The 18,517-nt window shown below is 42.8% G+C and overlaps 1 protein-coding gene across 1 annotated transcript in view; it reads left to right on the top strand.

Annotated features, from left to right (window-relative positions):
• Positions 1-18,517, top strand: part of LOC126335495 (chitin deacetylase 1) — a 67,707-nt gene that overhangs the window by 28,283 nt on the left and 20,907 nt on the right. The window contains exons 2-4 of the mRNA XM_049998830.1: positions 2,797-2,948; positions 13,735-13,884; positions 15,955-16,054. Of these exons, the coding sequence (XP_049854787.1) occupies positions 2,797-2,948; positions 13,735-13,884; positions 15,955-16,054 (402 nt within the window). The remainder of the gene's footprint in view (positions 1-2,796; positions 2,949-13,734; positions 13,885-15,954; positions 16,055-18,517) is intronic.

The raw sequence follows: 18,517 nt of genomic DNA, 5'->3' as shown, positions 1-18,517 counted from the left end.
CAGATTTTCACAGGGATAGAGAAAACTCCAAACGCCCATGCTATAGATTTCCGGGTTGGTCACCTTAAACGAAATGTCATTCTCCCATTTTAGAAGAGCAATGCTGATTGGCAAACATTTCTCACGCCTTGAGCTGAAGTAGTAATGGAAGAGACCGAAAGATATACCCCTTCATGTTTGGCGCGGAGACAGGCCGCTCCGTTGTCGCTCTTGGAGCGAGAACACGTAACGAGAGCGTGCGCGCTCGTACGTGTACTCAAAGAGCGTGGAACAAGTCTCTCCTCAGTACTGGGAGAGTATCTCTGTCGAGAGCGAATCGAAGTGCGACTCTATATTGAGTCCTTGCGATTAAGCGTTGTTCACTGTCTTGGCCGACACACTTATTGTACGGTGTGAACGGAGAGAGTTATAGTTAAACGCGTGCGAGCGAATTTTGAGTGGCATCGCGGTGGACTGGTTATCTGACTGCTGTACCACGTCAATAGTTAGAGTAGGGGCGAATAGGAGTCCTCGACTTCATCAAGGCGTAGGGAGAGTTTGATTGACGAAGGTCAGTCCAGACAGAACGAGATTTATCTTATTTGTCAGCACCGAGTGCAGCAGACAGCAGTCATCGCCGCTTACGGTATTGTGCGCTACAGCCCTTGCGAGCCCCATATTTCCTCCACAACAGTAGACTTCACCGCATTTCACACGCGACAGCCTCGACCGTACCTAGCAACGCTCTAACGGATAATTATTCAAGTTGAGTAGGCACGGCTCTCAGCCATTCTGCCAAGTCAACAAGAATCTTAAACTTTGTACAGAAGTTTCATTAGCGAATCCTGTCCTTGAGAGGTAACTTCACATTCCGAGAAGAACCAGGTAATAACCTGTTCAGTTCGTAACTAAAAGTGCCATTGCGATTTCTCAGAAGTTTTGCAAAATAAATAATAATTTTCGTTAGTTTCATGTTTTTCTTACACTAACTAGCACTACGCCATTACCCACTAGTTACGTAAGAAATTTTGTGAATTTTTGTGTCATTTCTTTACAGCAAATGACTCCAGAAGATATTTATTGCAGAAAGTTTTTCAGGCATTTCTCTTTTGAACGTTAGGAGCGTCTGTCTGACTTCTGTAGTAGTGTGGGGTGGAAATTGCGTCTTGCAGGAGCCACAGAGTAAAGGGTACATCTCAGATTAATCCATTGCGCAGAATGACAGAATAGCATCATCCACACGCTCACAGCGTTTACGCTTAATTGAGTGTCAGCAGATGTTGCATTTTCAGAAGTAGCAGCCACCAAAGAAAGAGACGCAAGTGGGACACTCGAAGCGAAGTGAGGTAGTATGCGGTTCAATAATCTTGCCATTCTAAACTGGTGTTTAAGCGGCCTCTAGCTAATGGAAAAGAAAATTGAGAATGCGCTAGGTGACGATCAGTTTGGCTTTAGGAAACGTAAAGGCACGAGAGAGGCAATTCTGACGTTACGGCTAATAATGGAAGCAAGGCTACAGAAAAATCAAGAGACGTTCATAGGATTTGTCGACCTGGAAAAAGCGTTCGACAAAATAAAATGGTGCAAGCTGTTCAAGATTCTGAAAAAAGTTGCGGTAAGCTATAAGGAGAGACGGGTCATATACAATATGTACAACAACCAAGAGGGAATAATAAGAGTGGACGATTAAGAACGAAGTGCTCGTATTAAGAAGGGTGTAAGACAAGGCTGTAGCCTTTCGCCACTACTCTTCAATCTGTACATCGAGGAAGCAATGATGGAAATAAAAGAAAGGTTCAGGAGTGGAATTAAAATACAAGGTGAAAGGATATCAATGATTCGATTCGCTGATGACGTTGCTATCCTGAGTGAAAGTGAAGAAGAATTAAATGATCTGCAGAACGGAATGAACAGTCTAATGAGTACAGAGTATGGTTTGAGAGTAAATCGGAGAAAGACGAAGGTAATGAGAAGTAGCAGAAATGAGAACAGCGAGAAACTTAACATCAGGATTGATGGTCACTAGGCTGTAAAATAACCAATGAGAGACGGAGCAAGGAGGACATCAAAAGCAGACTCGCTATGGGAAAAAAGGTATTTCTGGCCAAGAGAAGTCTACTAATATCAAATACCGGCCTTAATTTGAGGAAGAAATTTCTGAGGATGTACGTCTGGAGTACAGCATTGTATGGTAGTGAAACATGGACTGAGGGGAAACCGGAACAGAAGAGAATCGAAGCATTTGAGATGTGGTGCTATAGACGAATGTTGAAAATTAGGTGGACTGATAAGGTAAGGAATGAGGAGGTTCTATGCAGAATCGGAGAGGAAAGGAATATGTGGAAAACACTGATAAGGAGAAGGGACGGGATGATAAGAGGGAGGATGGTACTAGAGGGAGCTGTAGAGGGAAAAAACTGTAGAGGAAAGCAGAGATTGGAATACGTCAAGCAAATAATTGAGGACGTAGGTTGCAAGTGCTACTCTGAGATGAAGAGGTTAGCACAGGAAAGGAATTCGTGGCGGGCCGCATCAAACCAGTCAGTAGACTGATGACCAATGATGACAAAAAAAAAAAAAGCTAATGTCGTATATTTCCAAATATCGTGTCGGACCTCCTCTTACCCTGCGCACTGCAGCAGCACGACCTCGCATGGGTTCAACAAGTCGCTGGAAGTTCCCTGCAGAAATATTGAGCCACGCCGCCTCTGTAGCTGCTCGTAATTGCGATTGGGCCATCTAGGTGGCCGTAGCATTTGCTCGAATCGTGTACAACGTTCTTCAAACTAATCGCGAACATGCATTCTGTGTTCACAGGAGCGTCCATCAGAGTGAAGCGGCAGGAGGATGCGAAGAAAGACGACAGTTTCGAGGTGGAGCTGTGCAAGGACAAGGACGCCGGCGAGTGGTTCCGGCTGGTGGCCGGAGAGGGCGACAACTGCAGGGACGTGATACAGTGCACGTCCTCGGTGAGTACCGATTCGTTTCAGAATTAAAACAGACCCAGTCACCCAGTTCCGAAAAGGGCTTTGGTGAGTTTTTCCTTGGTTACCGGACGGATCCCGCAACTGGAAACCGCTTCCCAAAAAATTGCAGTTGGGATGCTCTTTGCCCATCCTCCAGATTATCCTCAAACGAAGGAAGCTAGATACAAAGAACAAAATAAAAATATAGAGAAAGAACTAAACTGTTTGCTTATATTCTCTCTGATGTCTTAAATACAAATGTTGATAATCAAAAAGAGTTACCTCGCAGGCGAATCACAAAAAAATTGTCAATTTTTCTAGCTGCAGACAGTTATCTGAATGTCCTTGAATTCGATAAATAATAATACTCAATTTCTTGTGCTACAATATACAATTATAACGAACTTTCAAAAATGTGCACTATCAATACACATCTTGTCGGTTCATACCCGGTAGTTCTGATTCACTTTTTCTATCAGTACCAGGCTATCTGGAGAGCTAGAAAGACGATACCCGTCTTGAAAATAATTCAAGGCATCCGATTTACAGATTGGAAGGTAATGCAATGAACGTTTTCTGCAATAACGGTAATCGTAGTGAAGAAATTTTCCTTCGAGAAATAAATTTGCTATTACAATCACGTAAACTCAGTTCCATGCTGTGAAGAACTAGAAATACATCCATTTAGCAGCATCGCGTCAGTTTGTCTGTTGCGTCACGAACTATTTTATCTCAACTTCACTCTTTCCTCCAGGGACAAATTGTGACCAGTGGAGAAATACATCGGGAAGTCAAATGAAAACGCCGGCCGCGGTGGTCTTGCGGTTCTAGGCGCTACAGTCTGGAACCGCGTGACTGCTACGGTCGCAGGTTCGAATCCTGCCTCGGGCATGGTTGTGTGTGATGTCCTTAGGTTAATTAGGTTTAAGTAGTTCTAACTTCTAGGGGACTGATGACCACAGATGTTAAGGTTAAGTCCCATAGTGCTCAGAGCCATTTGAACCATTTTTTTTTTTTTTCAAATGAAAACCGAACACCGGCCACAACAGAAACAGGAAATGCTTCCATTCAAAAGTAATCAAGATACTCGTTTGAAACACTATGGAAGGCGGGGCGATCAATTCCTGTTTCGTAGAACGCGGTCGACCGTTGACGGATCCACAACCAAACCCATTCTTGGACTTCCTCGTCCGAAGTCCATGGTGGTGCAGGCTCGAATCCTCCCGCGGCCAGAAAAATGATATCGAATCCTCCCAAGCCCTCAAGAACCTGAAAAACGATCGGACTGAATCCTCCCGTTAGAAGCAGGTAGCAGTTCTAAACGTTATGAATCCTTCAAATGGTTCAAATGGCTCTGAGCACTATGGGACTCAATTGCTGTGGTTATCAGTCCCCTAGAACTTACAACTACTTAAACCTAACTAACCTAAGGACATCACACACATCCATGCCCGAGGCAGGATTCGAACCTGCGACCGTAGCAGTCGCACGGTTCCGGACTGCGCGCCTAGGTTATGAATACTCCAAGCACGCAAAGTAAAGCATATGAAGTTACAGTAGAAGATGTAAACATTTTTCGCTTGTATTGTGACTATGTTTAAAAGTTTTATCTTTTATCTTATTGAGATAAAGTCCAGCCAGCACAGCGCCAGCGACGGAGTCCCGCTCAAGGTCACTCGCAAAGCGTGCATAAGTGAATCAGTATTTTTTGTTTAAAACATGGGAGGGGTAGGGGAAGGAGATAAGGAACATGACAGAGAAAATTATATTATTGTCTATAATACAACATGCAGTGTGTCAGTTTGGGAGGATTCGCTCGTGTTACCTGCTTACCTACCTGGTTTCAGGAGGGATCTGGACTGAGCCCGTCCATGGATGTCTTTCTTCAGGTCGATAAACATGCGAAAATCACAAAGTGAAATATCCAGGCTTAAGGGAATTATTGCAGTGTTTCCCAACCAAGTCGGCCATCCTGACTGACAATGTGGGGGCGGGCGGCGGACGTTGTCGTGCAACAAGGCGATTCCTCCGCTCGTCGATCTCCTCGAGCGTGGAACCAAAAGTCAGCGCGCAGCGTTATGAAGACACTTTGCAGAAGCTGCGATGCGCCATAACGTCAAAACGCCGAGGAATACTGTCGGTCCATCGGACCAGGAGATACAGGAGTTGTAGATCCGTCAGCGGCTGACCGCGTTCCACAAAACAGGAATTGATTGCCTCTTCTCCCAGTGGAATAAATCCCTTATCGTGCGTAGTAGTTACTTTTGAATGGAACCATTCCATGCTCCCGTTGTAGCGGAGCTACGGTTTTCATTGCACTGACCCTCTTAATTAAGAGACGACTTAAGAGGGAATTGTGACAAAATTTTCTTTCACGTGAATGGAACTTTGCTTGCTACATCTGAGACCAGGAGCTGGAAATGATGCTTTTCTCGTTGTATGGATTGTCTATACATCATATAAATGAAATAGGCAGTTAATGCTTTTTATTTCATTATAATGGTGTAGCCTTGCTGTAAAAGCGCAAGACAATAAAATGTTAAGCCTCTAATAATGACAACATTGAATTTTGCGATTACCTATAATTGTGACAAAAAGTTTCGCTTAAGAGCTCAAATTCGATCCAACCAACTCCTGACTAAAAAAAGATCATAATTAAACGAAGATAAACTATAGTACCAATTTTCTTCATGTGTCCCTCATCTGTAGTTTGGACCACTATAATGTTTATGAAACACTTTCTGCCTCAACTGATGACTATCCGGTAATTGTTGAAACCTACATATGACAGACCGCTCATAGATTTGCGAAACCTACAGTGGGGTTTACTGCGCAATGTTTCTTATTCTTTAAAAATAATTCGCTAGCACACAACAGCAGGATGCGCAACCTTGCGTGATCTTGACAACACTTAATAACAACTAATCGTTTTAGAATAAAATTTCTTCACTGTCTTTCAACTTGAAACAAATATCTTGAAAGAACTTTCAAATATTTCGACAAAAATATCGCCTGGAAACTTGAGAATAAGTGAAGAGAGAATCTCGTTTTCAGAGTTTCAATACACGACGCGGACATATCATTCAGGGTTTTCACGTTTTTATTTACCGCATAACCAACCACAAAATACATATCGCAAAGCTCCGTTAACTCATTTCGGGCCAGCCGCGGTAGCCGAGCAGTTCTAGGCGCTTCAGTCGGGAACCACGCAGCTGCTACGGTCGCAGTTTCGAATCCTGCCTCGGGCATGGACGTGTGTGCTGTCCTTAGGTTCTTTAGGTTTATGTAGTTCTAAGTCTAGGGGACTGATGACCTCAGATGTTAAGTCCCATAGTGCTTAGAGCCATTTGAACCGTTTGAACCTCATTTCGAAGGAAAGTGATTGTTTATCTGCCTTAATTGAAAGCATCAAATAAATTCTATTATAGGTCAGTGCTGAGATGAGCTTAGATTCGCCTTGCTGATAAAGCAGAGGCTGCCTTATGATGGGATCACACATCAGCAGGATTATCAATATACTACCAAAGAACTTGCAGCTTCGTTTTTTGTTGAACATTGCTCTGGACATCCCGCTGTATGCCTTCATTGCTACGATAGACCATAATTTTGTTTCTCTTTACGCATCACGAAAATATGCTTACCAGTCCATTAAAATGATAACACTAGTGACTGTTTAACAGAACTGACCTCAAATGTGTCATGTATTTTGAAAGGTAAAAAGCCCTCTTATAGCACGTGGTATTAGTTCGAATATCTACGAGGAAATGTTTTCAACATAGATCGAGTACAGGCGCATTAACTTGGCATTTGTAGTGGTTTTGCAACAAAAATCAAGCGGAGTTGTTCCAGGAAGATTAGATATTTTGTTTATTTACACACCTGCATGTTCTCAGTGAATTGAAAATGACCCATATCTGTTAAATCTAAAGTTTATGAGCTCTAGTTACGTTAGAGAGCTCGCAGTAGATTAGCATACTGTGCTTCGGAAACTCAGTGTGTAATAGAGCGATTGCACTAGAGAGAAAGCTGCTTACGTGTCGTATCGTGTGCAGAATCGCTCACCACGTGCTGTAAAACTGCTTCTGTGTACTTGCTACACAGGTTGAGGGTATTGGCAAGGCATGAGAATCAATGCAAGAAACCACAGTAGACTGCTCTCACGTCGCAGCCGTGAAAGATGTGATTAGCTGTTGCCCTCTATAGGTACAGCGAAAACTGCTCTACTTAAATGAGGAACTGAATCAATGCGAGAGGATCAAATTCTAAAAGTTTCTGTTAGAGAGTATCAAATCGATTAGCAAACATAACATGGCTATTAGGGCAACAGGTAGACAGCACTTCCATAGGATATTGTGAGGAGGCTAGGACTCAAACTCAAGTTGTTGGTACACTACCAACAATATAGGATGTAACTCCAATATCTATAATTTTTACGTCCGGCAGTTTCCAGAGATAAAAAGTATTTCGACCACAGAGACTCTAAGTAGCTCCCTCCAAATAGAATGTTATGCCCCCTCATCCGCCTCCCCCCCTTACGGGTTAGTGGCCTTACCAAAGGAGTAGAGGTCGTCTATTAGGTATATTGTGATTGAAGGGTTTCATTGACTCATGCTCTTAGAGCAGTGCCCCCCTCCTTACTCACAAAAAAAGAAAAAAAATGCGTGATAATAAATGAAAAACGTTTATTTCCAGTTTATTCAATACATTAATAAAGCACGTCAGGATTTTGGTACGATAGTGAAGAGAATATCATGTGACAAAGATCAAGAAGACGCGATACAGGACCATTAGACCTCTTTTAAGCACTTGTATAAAAAAAGAACTTTATAGACTGTCAGAAAATTACCTGCTTAGATGTCTCAGGTGAAGTGAAGCCGCAGTGACTTAGAAAAAGGCAGTAACGTAGGCAGTATCACATACGTGCACACAAAACGTCCATTTGTTTCCAAGACGACTTGTTTCTAGCCACGTTTGCGTAATTTTCCATACTACTCAGCAGACACTCGTTTATGCCAAACTAACTTGAGCGCACGGTGTTGCCTAGGTATATACTCGTATTTATTCCAGAATTCTATTCGTCCACCTTCCCCTTCCCTCACCCTCTCTCTCTTTCTTTTCACCCCTTCCTTTCCCTCGCCTCGGTCCATCCTCTTTCTTTTCACCCCTTCCTTTCCCTCGTCTCGGTCCATCCTCTTTCCCCCTCTTCCTGTCCATCTCCTCCTCACTCTCTCGCTCTTTATCCCCTCCTCTGCTCTGTCCATGTCTTCCTCTTTCCTTTTGCTGTTCATTTCCTCTTTTACCACTCTCTCTTTCCTTTCATCTTCTATCTATTCATCTCCCCCTTCCCCCTTATCTCTGCCCACCCCAATAGGAGGTTGGTGGTTCTTACCCCAACAGTATCCCTTTCCAGATCGTAAGTAATATGTGTTTCAAGTTTCGTTCCAGCGGCTTAGGGTGAGCTTTTTACCGCTGACTTTTCTCACGTAAATACCTGTTAAATACACGATGTGATCGAAAATATCTGGAAACCTGCCTGAAAATGACTTACAAGTTCGTGGCGTCCTCCATCTGTAATACTGGAATTCAGTATTGTGTTGGCCCACCCTTAACCTTGATGACAGCTTCCACTCTCGCAGGCTTACGTTCAATCAGATGCTGGAAGGTTTCTTGGCGAATGGCAGCCCATTCTTCACCTAGTGCTGCACTGAGGACAGGTATCGATGTCGGTCGGTGAGGTCTGGCACGAAATCGGCGTTCAAAAACGCCCGAAAGGTGTTTTGTAGGATGCAGATCACGACTCTGTGCAGGCCAGCCCACTACAGGGATGTTACTGTCGTGTAACCACTCCGCCACAGGCCGTTCATTATGAACAGTTGCTCATTCCTGTTGAAAGATGCAGTCGCCATCCCGAAATTGCCGTTCAACAGTGGGAAGCAAGAAGGTGCTTAAAACATTAATGTAGGCCTGTGCTGTGATAGTGCCACGCAAAACAACAAGGGGTGCTAGCCCCCTCCATGAAAAACACGACCACACCATAACACCACCGCCTCCGAATTTTGCACTATACGCGCTGGCAGATGACGTTCACCGGGCATTCACCATACCCACACCCCGCCATCGGATCGCCACATTGTGTATCGTGATTTGTCACTCCACACAACGTTTTTCCACTGTTCAGTCGTACAATGTTTACGCTCCTTTCACCAAGCGAGGCGTCGTTTGGCACTTACCGGCGTGATGTGTGGCTTATGAGCAGCCGCTCGTCCGTGAAATCCAAGTTTTCTCACCTCCCGCGTAGCTGTCATAGTACGTATAGTGGGTCCTGATGCAGTTTGGAATTCCTGTGTGATGGTCTGGATAGATGTCTGCCTATTACACATTACAACCCTCTTCAGTTGTTGGCGGTCTCCGTCAATCAACAGACGAGGTCGGTCTGTACGGTTTTGTGCTGTACGCGTCCCTTCACGTTTCCACTTCATTATCACATCTGAAACAGTGGACCTAGGAATTTTTAGGAGTGCGGAAATCTCTCTTACAGACGTATGACACGAGTGACACCCAATCACCTGACCACGTTCTTAGTCCGTGAGTTCCGCTCTCTAACGATGTCTAATAACTACTATGGAGTAGCTGGCAGTAGGTGGCAGCACACTGCACGTAATATGAAAAACGTATGTTATTGGGGGTGTCCAGATATGTTTGATCACATAGTGTATATTTCACACATATTTAAAATATTTCACACGTCTTTGCACAAATACTCAACTGTATCTTTCGCAAATTTCTCTCAGCAGTTTCATTTTCGCGCACCTCAATGTTTATGACGTCCTCTATCCTGAGTTATGTGTCGTGCAGTGATATAATTTTTGCAGATACATCCAATGCTATATGAGTCTCCGGTCTTCGAAATGTGTTCTGAATAGAGATAGTAGTAAAGAAGTAAAAAATTAAAACGTCATGAATGATGCGGCAGTTTTTCCCAACCATTTCAGTCTTTTGCATCATATCTCCCGAACTGTGTGTCGCACCGTTGTATGTTTCTCTGGTACATTGGGCGGTATAAGCAGACACTGTATGCGAAACGTGTAGCAAATACAGTTGGTATTAAAGAAGTAATAAATTACAGCGTCATGCTCCGTGTACCGTTTCACTTCTTGAACAACGAAAATGTAGTAAACGATTTTTTTTTTCCTTTCATAATTATTTCTTAGGGGTTGTCAGCGAGAAAAAGTTTCTTCAAGGTTTGAAATTATGTTTAAAGTATGTTGTAAGTCACCAAGTGCTCTCATTGTCAGTGAATGAATAAAGGATGGATAGTCGCACGTCGTGGGCTAAACTGCTTTTTCACCCCACTCCTTTGATTGATAGGTGGTGCTTACCCCAACAGCGATGCTTTCCAGACAGTAGGTGATATGCGCACCAAGTTTGGTTGAAATCGGTCCATTGGTTTAAGAGGAGATGTGGAACAAATAAACATACATACATACTAGCCCATAATAGAGACTAACATAAACACGTGCATCCAATTTGTAATGAATATTCCCAGAGTTCATATGCGTAATAAGTACACAGTGTACCACGCACAGAAATTTAGTTCATATTGTACGATTGACGGAAGGAGAATGACAACTGCTTTATTTTGATTTTGGCCCACAGAACAAAACAGCAAAACACGCGAAAAGATAACGGTCATCCCGGGAGAGAATAAATTGCCAAATATTAGCAAATGGTGACTCCAAAGTGTTCTACAAAACGTACAAAGAAAGGGCTGTACGGAAATCTTTCGAGTGACCAGCGTAAATGCATTTTCAATAACTTTTCCGTATTCCATGATGTTTCGGAAACCTATGCGCACACGCCTCCTCGCAAACTTCTGGTATTAACGAAGCGACGTGCACCAGCAATCTGTAGTGCAAAACACTCACCTGTGAAAAGCCGAAAGGTTGCCAACTGTAATATCGTCATAAGACTTCAACATCATCCAGCTGGAATACTGAAACTTCATGGAATACTCATTCAGTTGAGAAAACATCAAGATTCACATCTACTAGAATATCATTCTCGTATTCTGCAAGGAATAAAGGAATGATCGCAGTTTATGAGATGAGTGCCACAATGTTTACGAAAACGTAATCTCTCAATTCTTATAATATCTTTTCTACAAGGAGATCAGGGACGCGTCATCTGCTACGTCTAACGAAAGAATTGATCCGCAAAAATTACGGAACTACAGAACTGGGAAGTAAACACAACTGTTTATGTTTTCATAAATCGATCAATTTTCTGTAGAATAGACTAACAACAACTGGGCAAATGTTTCGGTTGCGAATAAATATTAAAACATACCTCACGTTAGTTTATACTCTGCAAGCTGCGAGCACAATATTTCTTTTTTTATACGACATACTTTTAAAGCAAATTAGGTTGCAGTCCCTCAAATTTCTGAGTTTACACTTATTAATGTCAATGAAATTCACAATGAAGCACGCTTACGAAGGGTCAAATGATAGATAGGATCGTCATTGTCTGCCACTTTTGTTTAAGATAGAGTGGGAAGTTCCAGCTACTTATACAAATCAAATTCACTTGTACAAACGTGATTCCATAGCTAACATGTCAGCTCGTTGTAAATGACTGATTATTCACAACCTGACAGGCTTAAGCAAAATGTTTGTCACACCATTGGCATTTGTTTCCGTCAAATTTGTGATTTACCTCCAACACGGAATGTAAGATTATTTCCTGCTAAATGGTTCCTAAAAAATAGCGCAACACCAGCAACTAACAGTGCATCCCTCGGCAAATAATCCAACGTGGATACCTAGCTGTAGTCAAAGAGGAAAGTTTAAACATGTAACTATTATATCATTTTGTTTGCCTGTTATTTCTTCTACAAATTACATGCAAACTAAATACATTGTTCTACAACCCCAGAGAGGAGATTAAAAAACCACCTACCATTGTCCAGGCAAGCCACGCGACGTGCAGGGTACTATAAAATCTTTTGAGAGCCCTTCTCCTCTTATTACCTACATCTGAATCGGATACGATAGTCGAAATTTGTTTTACTGAAGGGTTGCGAACAGCAAATTCTAAATACCTCCATTGTAGGGCTTCACTATTTAGGAATTCTAAGTCATCATCTTCTTGTATGATTTAGTATCATGCCCCTCAAAATTGTAGCTAACACAGAGTTGGTTGATGACAGAGATCTTCTGAATAATCAGTCGCACGTCGTTACACACGTTAATCGGTTAATTTCATCTTTTGAAGCTTTCTCCTGTTGCCATGGCCGCTATTCCAGAGAGTTAGTACTGTACAATTTCGCGAATACTATCCTCTTTTCAGGCAACGTTCGTATTAAGATCTGTCCATATTCTATCGTTTTTGGTAACATTATCTGCGCACAAATCTGTTAATAATTTAACGATTTCAGAAACAGCTTCTCAGTCTAGATTTCTTTAATCAACGAATATTTACCTTACTCAACAGCGGAGAAACTAAGCTACGTAGCTTTCAAAAATTGACTTACTCTCGCTTGTGTTCCAACAGAGAAATTTACGCTGCGTACAGAGAAATTTCCAAGATTTATACGCTCCGTTTCACCGAGAAAGTTGACGTCATCGTGAATTTATCCTGATATTTCGAGTAGAAACCGTCGTCTGCTGTAATCTTCTCTTCTCTCTAAATCTTATAGCTTTTACGAAAACGGAATGAAGTCGTGAATGGTATTTTCGAGGGAGCACACTGATGCTGTTTTCTACAAGCAGTTCATGCGAACTATTTGGCCATTCAGGAAAATTGATACATACTTAAGTCACATATGACAGACTTATAAGACTTGAAATATTAAGTCATTTTGGCTAAATAATGTTTTTTTCTTCAACGGTGGCCACTATCCGTTGAAATTTGTATGTTTTTGCATCTGTGCCTCGACGACCGCGAAGCCAAGAGCATGCACTCAGTAGCCTCCGGCGTCTCTGATACGTCTCACCTTGTGGGTCTTTAAGGAAATCAAATAAAGAACAATATATTATTCAACAACACTGCACATATTACGTAACATAAATTTAATTTTTACGTTTTTTATCATTTCGAAATTTAATAATTTCGATCAGGAAATACAAAACTCATGAATTATTGAGACGTTCCCATTGAATTGTTGACACAGATTTACAGTGTGCAGTACGTTAAGCTAAATGTGGGGCAGCGACTACTGTGAAAGTTGCTTTCGTTATTTCATAGCTCTGTAGACTGGCGTAGAAATTAATTCATAAACCAGCCCGTAATTTAGATACAAGGCAGCAGAAGTTTCTGGAGTGCCCCCTTACACAATCTTGCTATAAGTAAAGGTCGTTAACTGCGTGCCTAGATTCCTCGAGTAAACATCAACAGACGAATTACTTGTCGGTATAAAGTGTGGGAATCCTGCTCCGGGAACCTCCAAGTAATGTTAATTCCTTCGTCATTTCGTAATGCTGAACCTTTCGCGTCTTCGTTTCGGGAATGCCAGTATCTTCAGTTAATTAGTAAGACAAAATTTTGGTATGCAGTCGTCGAGCATAAGAAGATTATGGTTAACAGAAATCAGTGCCTTTTTGACATGTATTGAAACATATTATGAAAAGTTAATAGCCCTTTCATGTGTTTGGCTTCCTCATTGCGACGTCGGCTACCTAGACAGCTATTTCTAGGCCAGATGTTAAACTGTGTGTGTCAAGCAAGCTTCTTTATCAGAAAGCGACAAGGACAACTCCTCATAGAATTTTATACCTTTTCTTCTGTGCAGGGTCTGCAAGCTATCCGTTGCCCGGCTGGTCTGTACTTCGACATCGAGAAGCAGACTTGCGACTGGAAGGATGCGGTCAAGAACTGCAAACTGAAGAACAAGGAGCGCAAAATTAAGCCGCTGCTCTACACGGATGAGCCTCTCTGCCAGGTAAGCCTCACTTCCGACTCTGTTGATTTTATTCTATAGGAGGAGCACGGTTCTTCTAATATTTGGTAGTAAATGGCTCTGGTTACTTGCACTACGTATGAAATGCCGAACGTTTTCCCGCGAGTTTATTTACAAACCACTGACGTCCCTCCGGTGAATTAATTTGTCAAGCAAGCTCCGTACTCAACGGCAGGCTATACTTACCTGTCAGAGTCACAGAGGCCGTGGTCTCGAACTATCGATATGTTCTTGCAGCATAATGTTATGTTGTCATAGATGACTAAGGAACAGGAACAGAGGGTGGGTCCCAATAACGCCACATAGTTTCAAGTAAACCAATTGAGTACTGGTCTGAAAACAACAAAGTGCCTTCCTCCACATTGTCACGCTGAAGGTGCTATTTCCTTCCTGTCCTCGCACCTTGGGACCGATTCATCCAGCCGTGCGTCACCAAACGGGCGACTGTCTTAACCTTTTGACTACCATCAGAATGTATGTGTTCCATATACAGGAGAACCTGTGGGAATTTGTTGCATGGTACTTCTGTGTACCAATGTCCCACTGGTAAAGGGAATTCTTACAATTACAGCTTGCACCTGTCGTTTGTGTTGCCTTTACGTTTCATTGATAACTCTCAGCCCCGTTGCACTTCGTCTTGCCACTCAGAATTATTTCGCACATGCGGATAGGCATCCCAAAGAACCGATCTGTAAAGCGGGCTGCTGTCGCGACCTCCCTGACAATTCGTCTCGATGAACTCCAACGACATAGCAACTTTAGCTGCAGTATGAAAGGTTCCCATATTCAGCACTTGTAATGTGAATCAAAAACTTAGACTGATGTGTGTGTGTGTTTTCTGTATGTCTTGTAGTTTTTGCGCAGTTTTCTTCCTGTTATCCTAGAGATACGCATGAATAACTTTGAATATCCCACCCTTCCCCACATTGGATAACGAAACGGCTCAAATTATTTGTTTCGTATTGTTACTTCTCATTACGACACTAATTAAAGTAACCATACATTAAGGTCTTTCGCTCCGAAATTGTTAGTAGTCAAGAGAATAACACTCAAATCCGACGGATGGAATACGTGCAACAGAACAATACCTTAAGAAACTGCGATGTGGTTTGCGATCTAACACAGAGAATCTGCTCGCAGTTACCGTTAGGAAGCAAACCACGGTGATGAAAATTTCCCCCACTTCTTGGATTCGAACAGCTTTCTTTTGGTCAAAAGCTACCGGCTTGCGTTAGCAACTTAAGATCATAGAGATAGGTAAATCTTCAGTAATATACATAAAAATATTAATATGTCGGGGCAAGTAATCGAAGAGATCGTTGCTACTCGACTCGTCTTACCTGATCCTTTAGAATTAATTTGTTTTAACTGCTTTCTGTGTAATGTAATAATATTTGGAAATCCTCCAAATTAAAGGTTAAATATTCTTGTTTGTTACACGAACGTGTTTGTTATAGATGTGGTAGGTTTGTGGACAGCCACCGGTGACGATTGATTATATATACTTTTATTTTCTTCGTTGGTATGAGAAACAATGAGGTTTTCTGCGGGAGAACTGTTCCTTCACTTTTTAACCGAGATCATCAGAGTTTAATGTGGAAAATATTATGACTTCCAGATGCAACTCAAAAGAGAAATTAGCAGTGTGTAGTGATTCAGGGCCAGATATTACTGGAATTATTGTGCTTATCCTAAATTACTTTCCCATATCCAGAAAGAGATTTTCCCTCTGCAGCGGAGTGTGCGCTGATATGAAACTTCCTGGCAGATTAAAACTGCAGCGGGCGTGAGTCGTGCTTCGGTAGCTCAGATGGTAGAGCACTTGCCTGCGAAAGGCAAAGGCCCGAGTTCGAGTCTCGGTCGGGCACACAGTTTTAATCTGCCAGGAAGTTACTTTCCCATATGTTTGAGAAGCACTGAAAAGATGATCGTTGTACGGGTGCTGTAACATTTCCCACCAAGACATGACTATGTTGAAAAGTAAACAACTGTAGGTCGAGGTTGGCAACAAGAAGGAAAGAATAGGAGCGCTGACATGTGTTGTTCCACCAGGACGGCTTCCTGGCATGCGGTGACGGAGCCTGTATCGAGAGGGGCCTCTTCTGTAACGGCGAGAAGGACTGCACGGACGGCTCCGATGAGAACACCTGTGGTGAGTACTTGAGCTGTTGCTCCCAGCTTCGCCCTAGCGCTCCATCACCAATTTGCTGCTGAGTAGCATCGATTAGTAATTTACTATCTACGGTCCTTAAATGAATTAACAGCGAACCGTTTTTTTCCCACATCGGTACGATTTTAAAAATGGACTTTGCACAATCGGATCAATTGTTGCTCCTGGCGACGGAGAGTTTTTAAAATTGGAAAAGAAATTCTCAATTTGGTTCGATGAAGAACTTACCGTGGTGTTAGTAGCTTTATCTTTTTAAAGTTATGAATCAGAAATAGATGAGAGACCTCAGAAGATATAATTTCCTTCTTTATTCGTCCAAATCTTTGCAACCTTGGTGTCACAGCTAATACGACTTATACCAGGGGGCAGCGGTATGCTTGTTATCTAGACGCAACTTTCGAGCGTTATACAAGGCATACTTTCCAATGGGACAGTCCTTTACGTGACTTACGGCCACACAGTTCAGTCGTAATACTAATCTTGCGTTACAAATTACTCAGGATACTTCAGTGCGCAAATCAAAATGCATTTTGAGAAAATACAATAAAGTAAATCCTTTACATTTGAACGGTATTTCTTTCTCTCACGACAGTTAGTTGTTGTTGTTGTGGTCTTCAGTCTTGAGACTGGTTTGATGCAGCTCTCCATGCTACTCTATCCTGTGCAAGCTTCTTCATCTCCCAGTACTTACTGCAACATACATCCTTTTGAATCTCCTAAGTCAGCCTACATCCTTCTGAATCTGCTTGGTGTAATCATCTCTTGGTCTCCCACTACGATTTTTAGCCTCCATGCTGTCCTCCAATGATAAATTGGTGGTCCCTTGATGCCTCAGAACATGTCCTACCAACAAACAATGGTTCAAATGGCTCTGAGCACTATGGGACTAAACTGCTAAGGTCATCAGTCCCCTAGCACTTAGAACTACTTAAGACTAACTAACCTAAGGGCACCACACACATCCATGCCCGAGGCAGGATTCGAACCTGCGACCGTAGCGTCCTACCAACACTACAGTTAGTACATACTTTTAATTTTTCTTCTTCTCTCAGTGCTATAGTAGTTCGTATAGAGAAGGTGGGTGGTGAAGCGATGCACAGTGGCAAGAGGCAGTGAATACGTGAAACTCCAGCCAGCAGCTGCTGCGAGCTCTTCGGAACACGTGTAGAGTATTATCCTTTGATATTCATGTTAGTGTAGGTGTGGTGAAGGTACTTCTGCTCTGTAGTGTTAATTACGGCTGGCATAAAGCAAATACAACTGCTATGTTAAAAAGCAGCGGGAATAATTTTCCGAGGTGATAAATACACTACTGGCCATTAAAACTGCTATACCAAGAAGAAATGCAGATGATAAACGGGTATTCATTGGACAAATATATTATACTAGAACTGACATGCGATTACATTTTCACGCAATTTGGGTGCATAGATCCTGAGAAATCAGTATCCAGAACAACCACCATTGGCTGTAATAACGGCCTTGATACGCCTTGGCATTGAGTCAAATAGAGCTTGGTTGGCGTGTACAGGTACAGCTGCCCACGCAGCTTCAATACCATACCACAGTTCATCAGAAGTAGTGACTGGCATATTGTGATGAGCCAGTTGCTCGGCCACCATTGACCAGACGTTTTCAATTGGTGAGAGATCTGGAGAATGTGATGGCAACGGCAGCAGTCGAACATTTTCTGTATCCACAAAGGCCCGTACAGAACCTCCTACATGCGTTCGTGCATCATGCTGAAACGTAGGGTTTCGATGGGATCGAAAGAAGGGTGGAGCCACGGGTCTTAACACATCTGAAATGTAACGTCCACTGTTCAAAGTGCCCTTAATGCGAACAAGAGGTGACCGAGACTTGTAACCAGTGGCGCCCCGTACCATCACGCAGGGTGATACGCCAGTATGGCGATGACGAATACGCGCTTCGAATGTGCTTTCACCGCGATGTCGCCAAACACGGATGCGACCATCATAATGCTGTAAACAGAATTTGGATTCATCCGAAAAAATGACGTTTTGCCATACGTGCACCCAGGTTCGTCGTTGAGTACACCATTGCAGGCGCTCCTGTCTGTGATGCATCGTCGAGGTTAACCGCAGCCATAGTCTTCGAGCTGATAGTCCATGCTGCTGCAAACGTCGTCGAACTGTTCGTGCAGATGGTTGTTGTCTTGCAGACTTTCCCACCTGTTGACTCAGAGTTCGAGACGTGGCTGCATGATCCGTTACAGCCATGTGGATAAGATGTCTGTCGTCTCGATTACTAGTGATACGAGGCCGTTGGGATCCAGCACAGCCTTCCGTGTTACCCTCCTGAACCCACCGATTCCCTATTCTGCTAACAATCATGGGATCTCGACCAAAGCGAGCAGCAATGTCGCGATACGATAAACCGCAGCCGCGTCTGAAACGTGATGGTACGCATTTCTCCTCCTTACAC

Source organism: Schistocerca gregaria, chromosome 2, assembly GCF_023897955.1.
Source record: "Schistocerca gregaria isolate iqSchGreg1 chromosome 2, iqSchGreg1.2, whole genome shotgun sequence".
NCBI lineage: Eukaryota > Metazoa > Arthropoda > Insecta > Orthoptera > Acrididae > Schistocerca > Schistocerca gregaria.
This window is presented reverse-complemented; position numbering and strand designations above follow the sequence as displayed.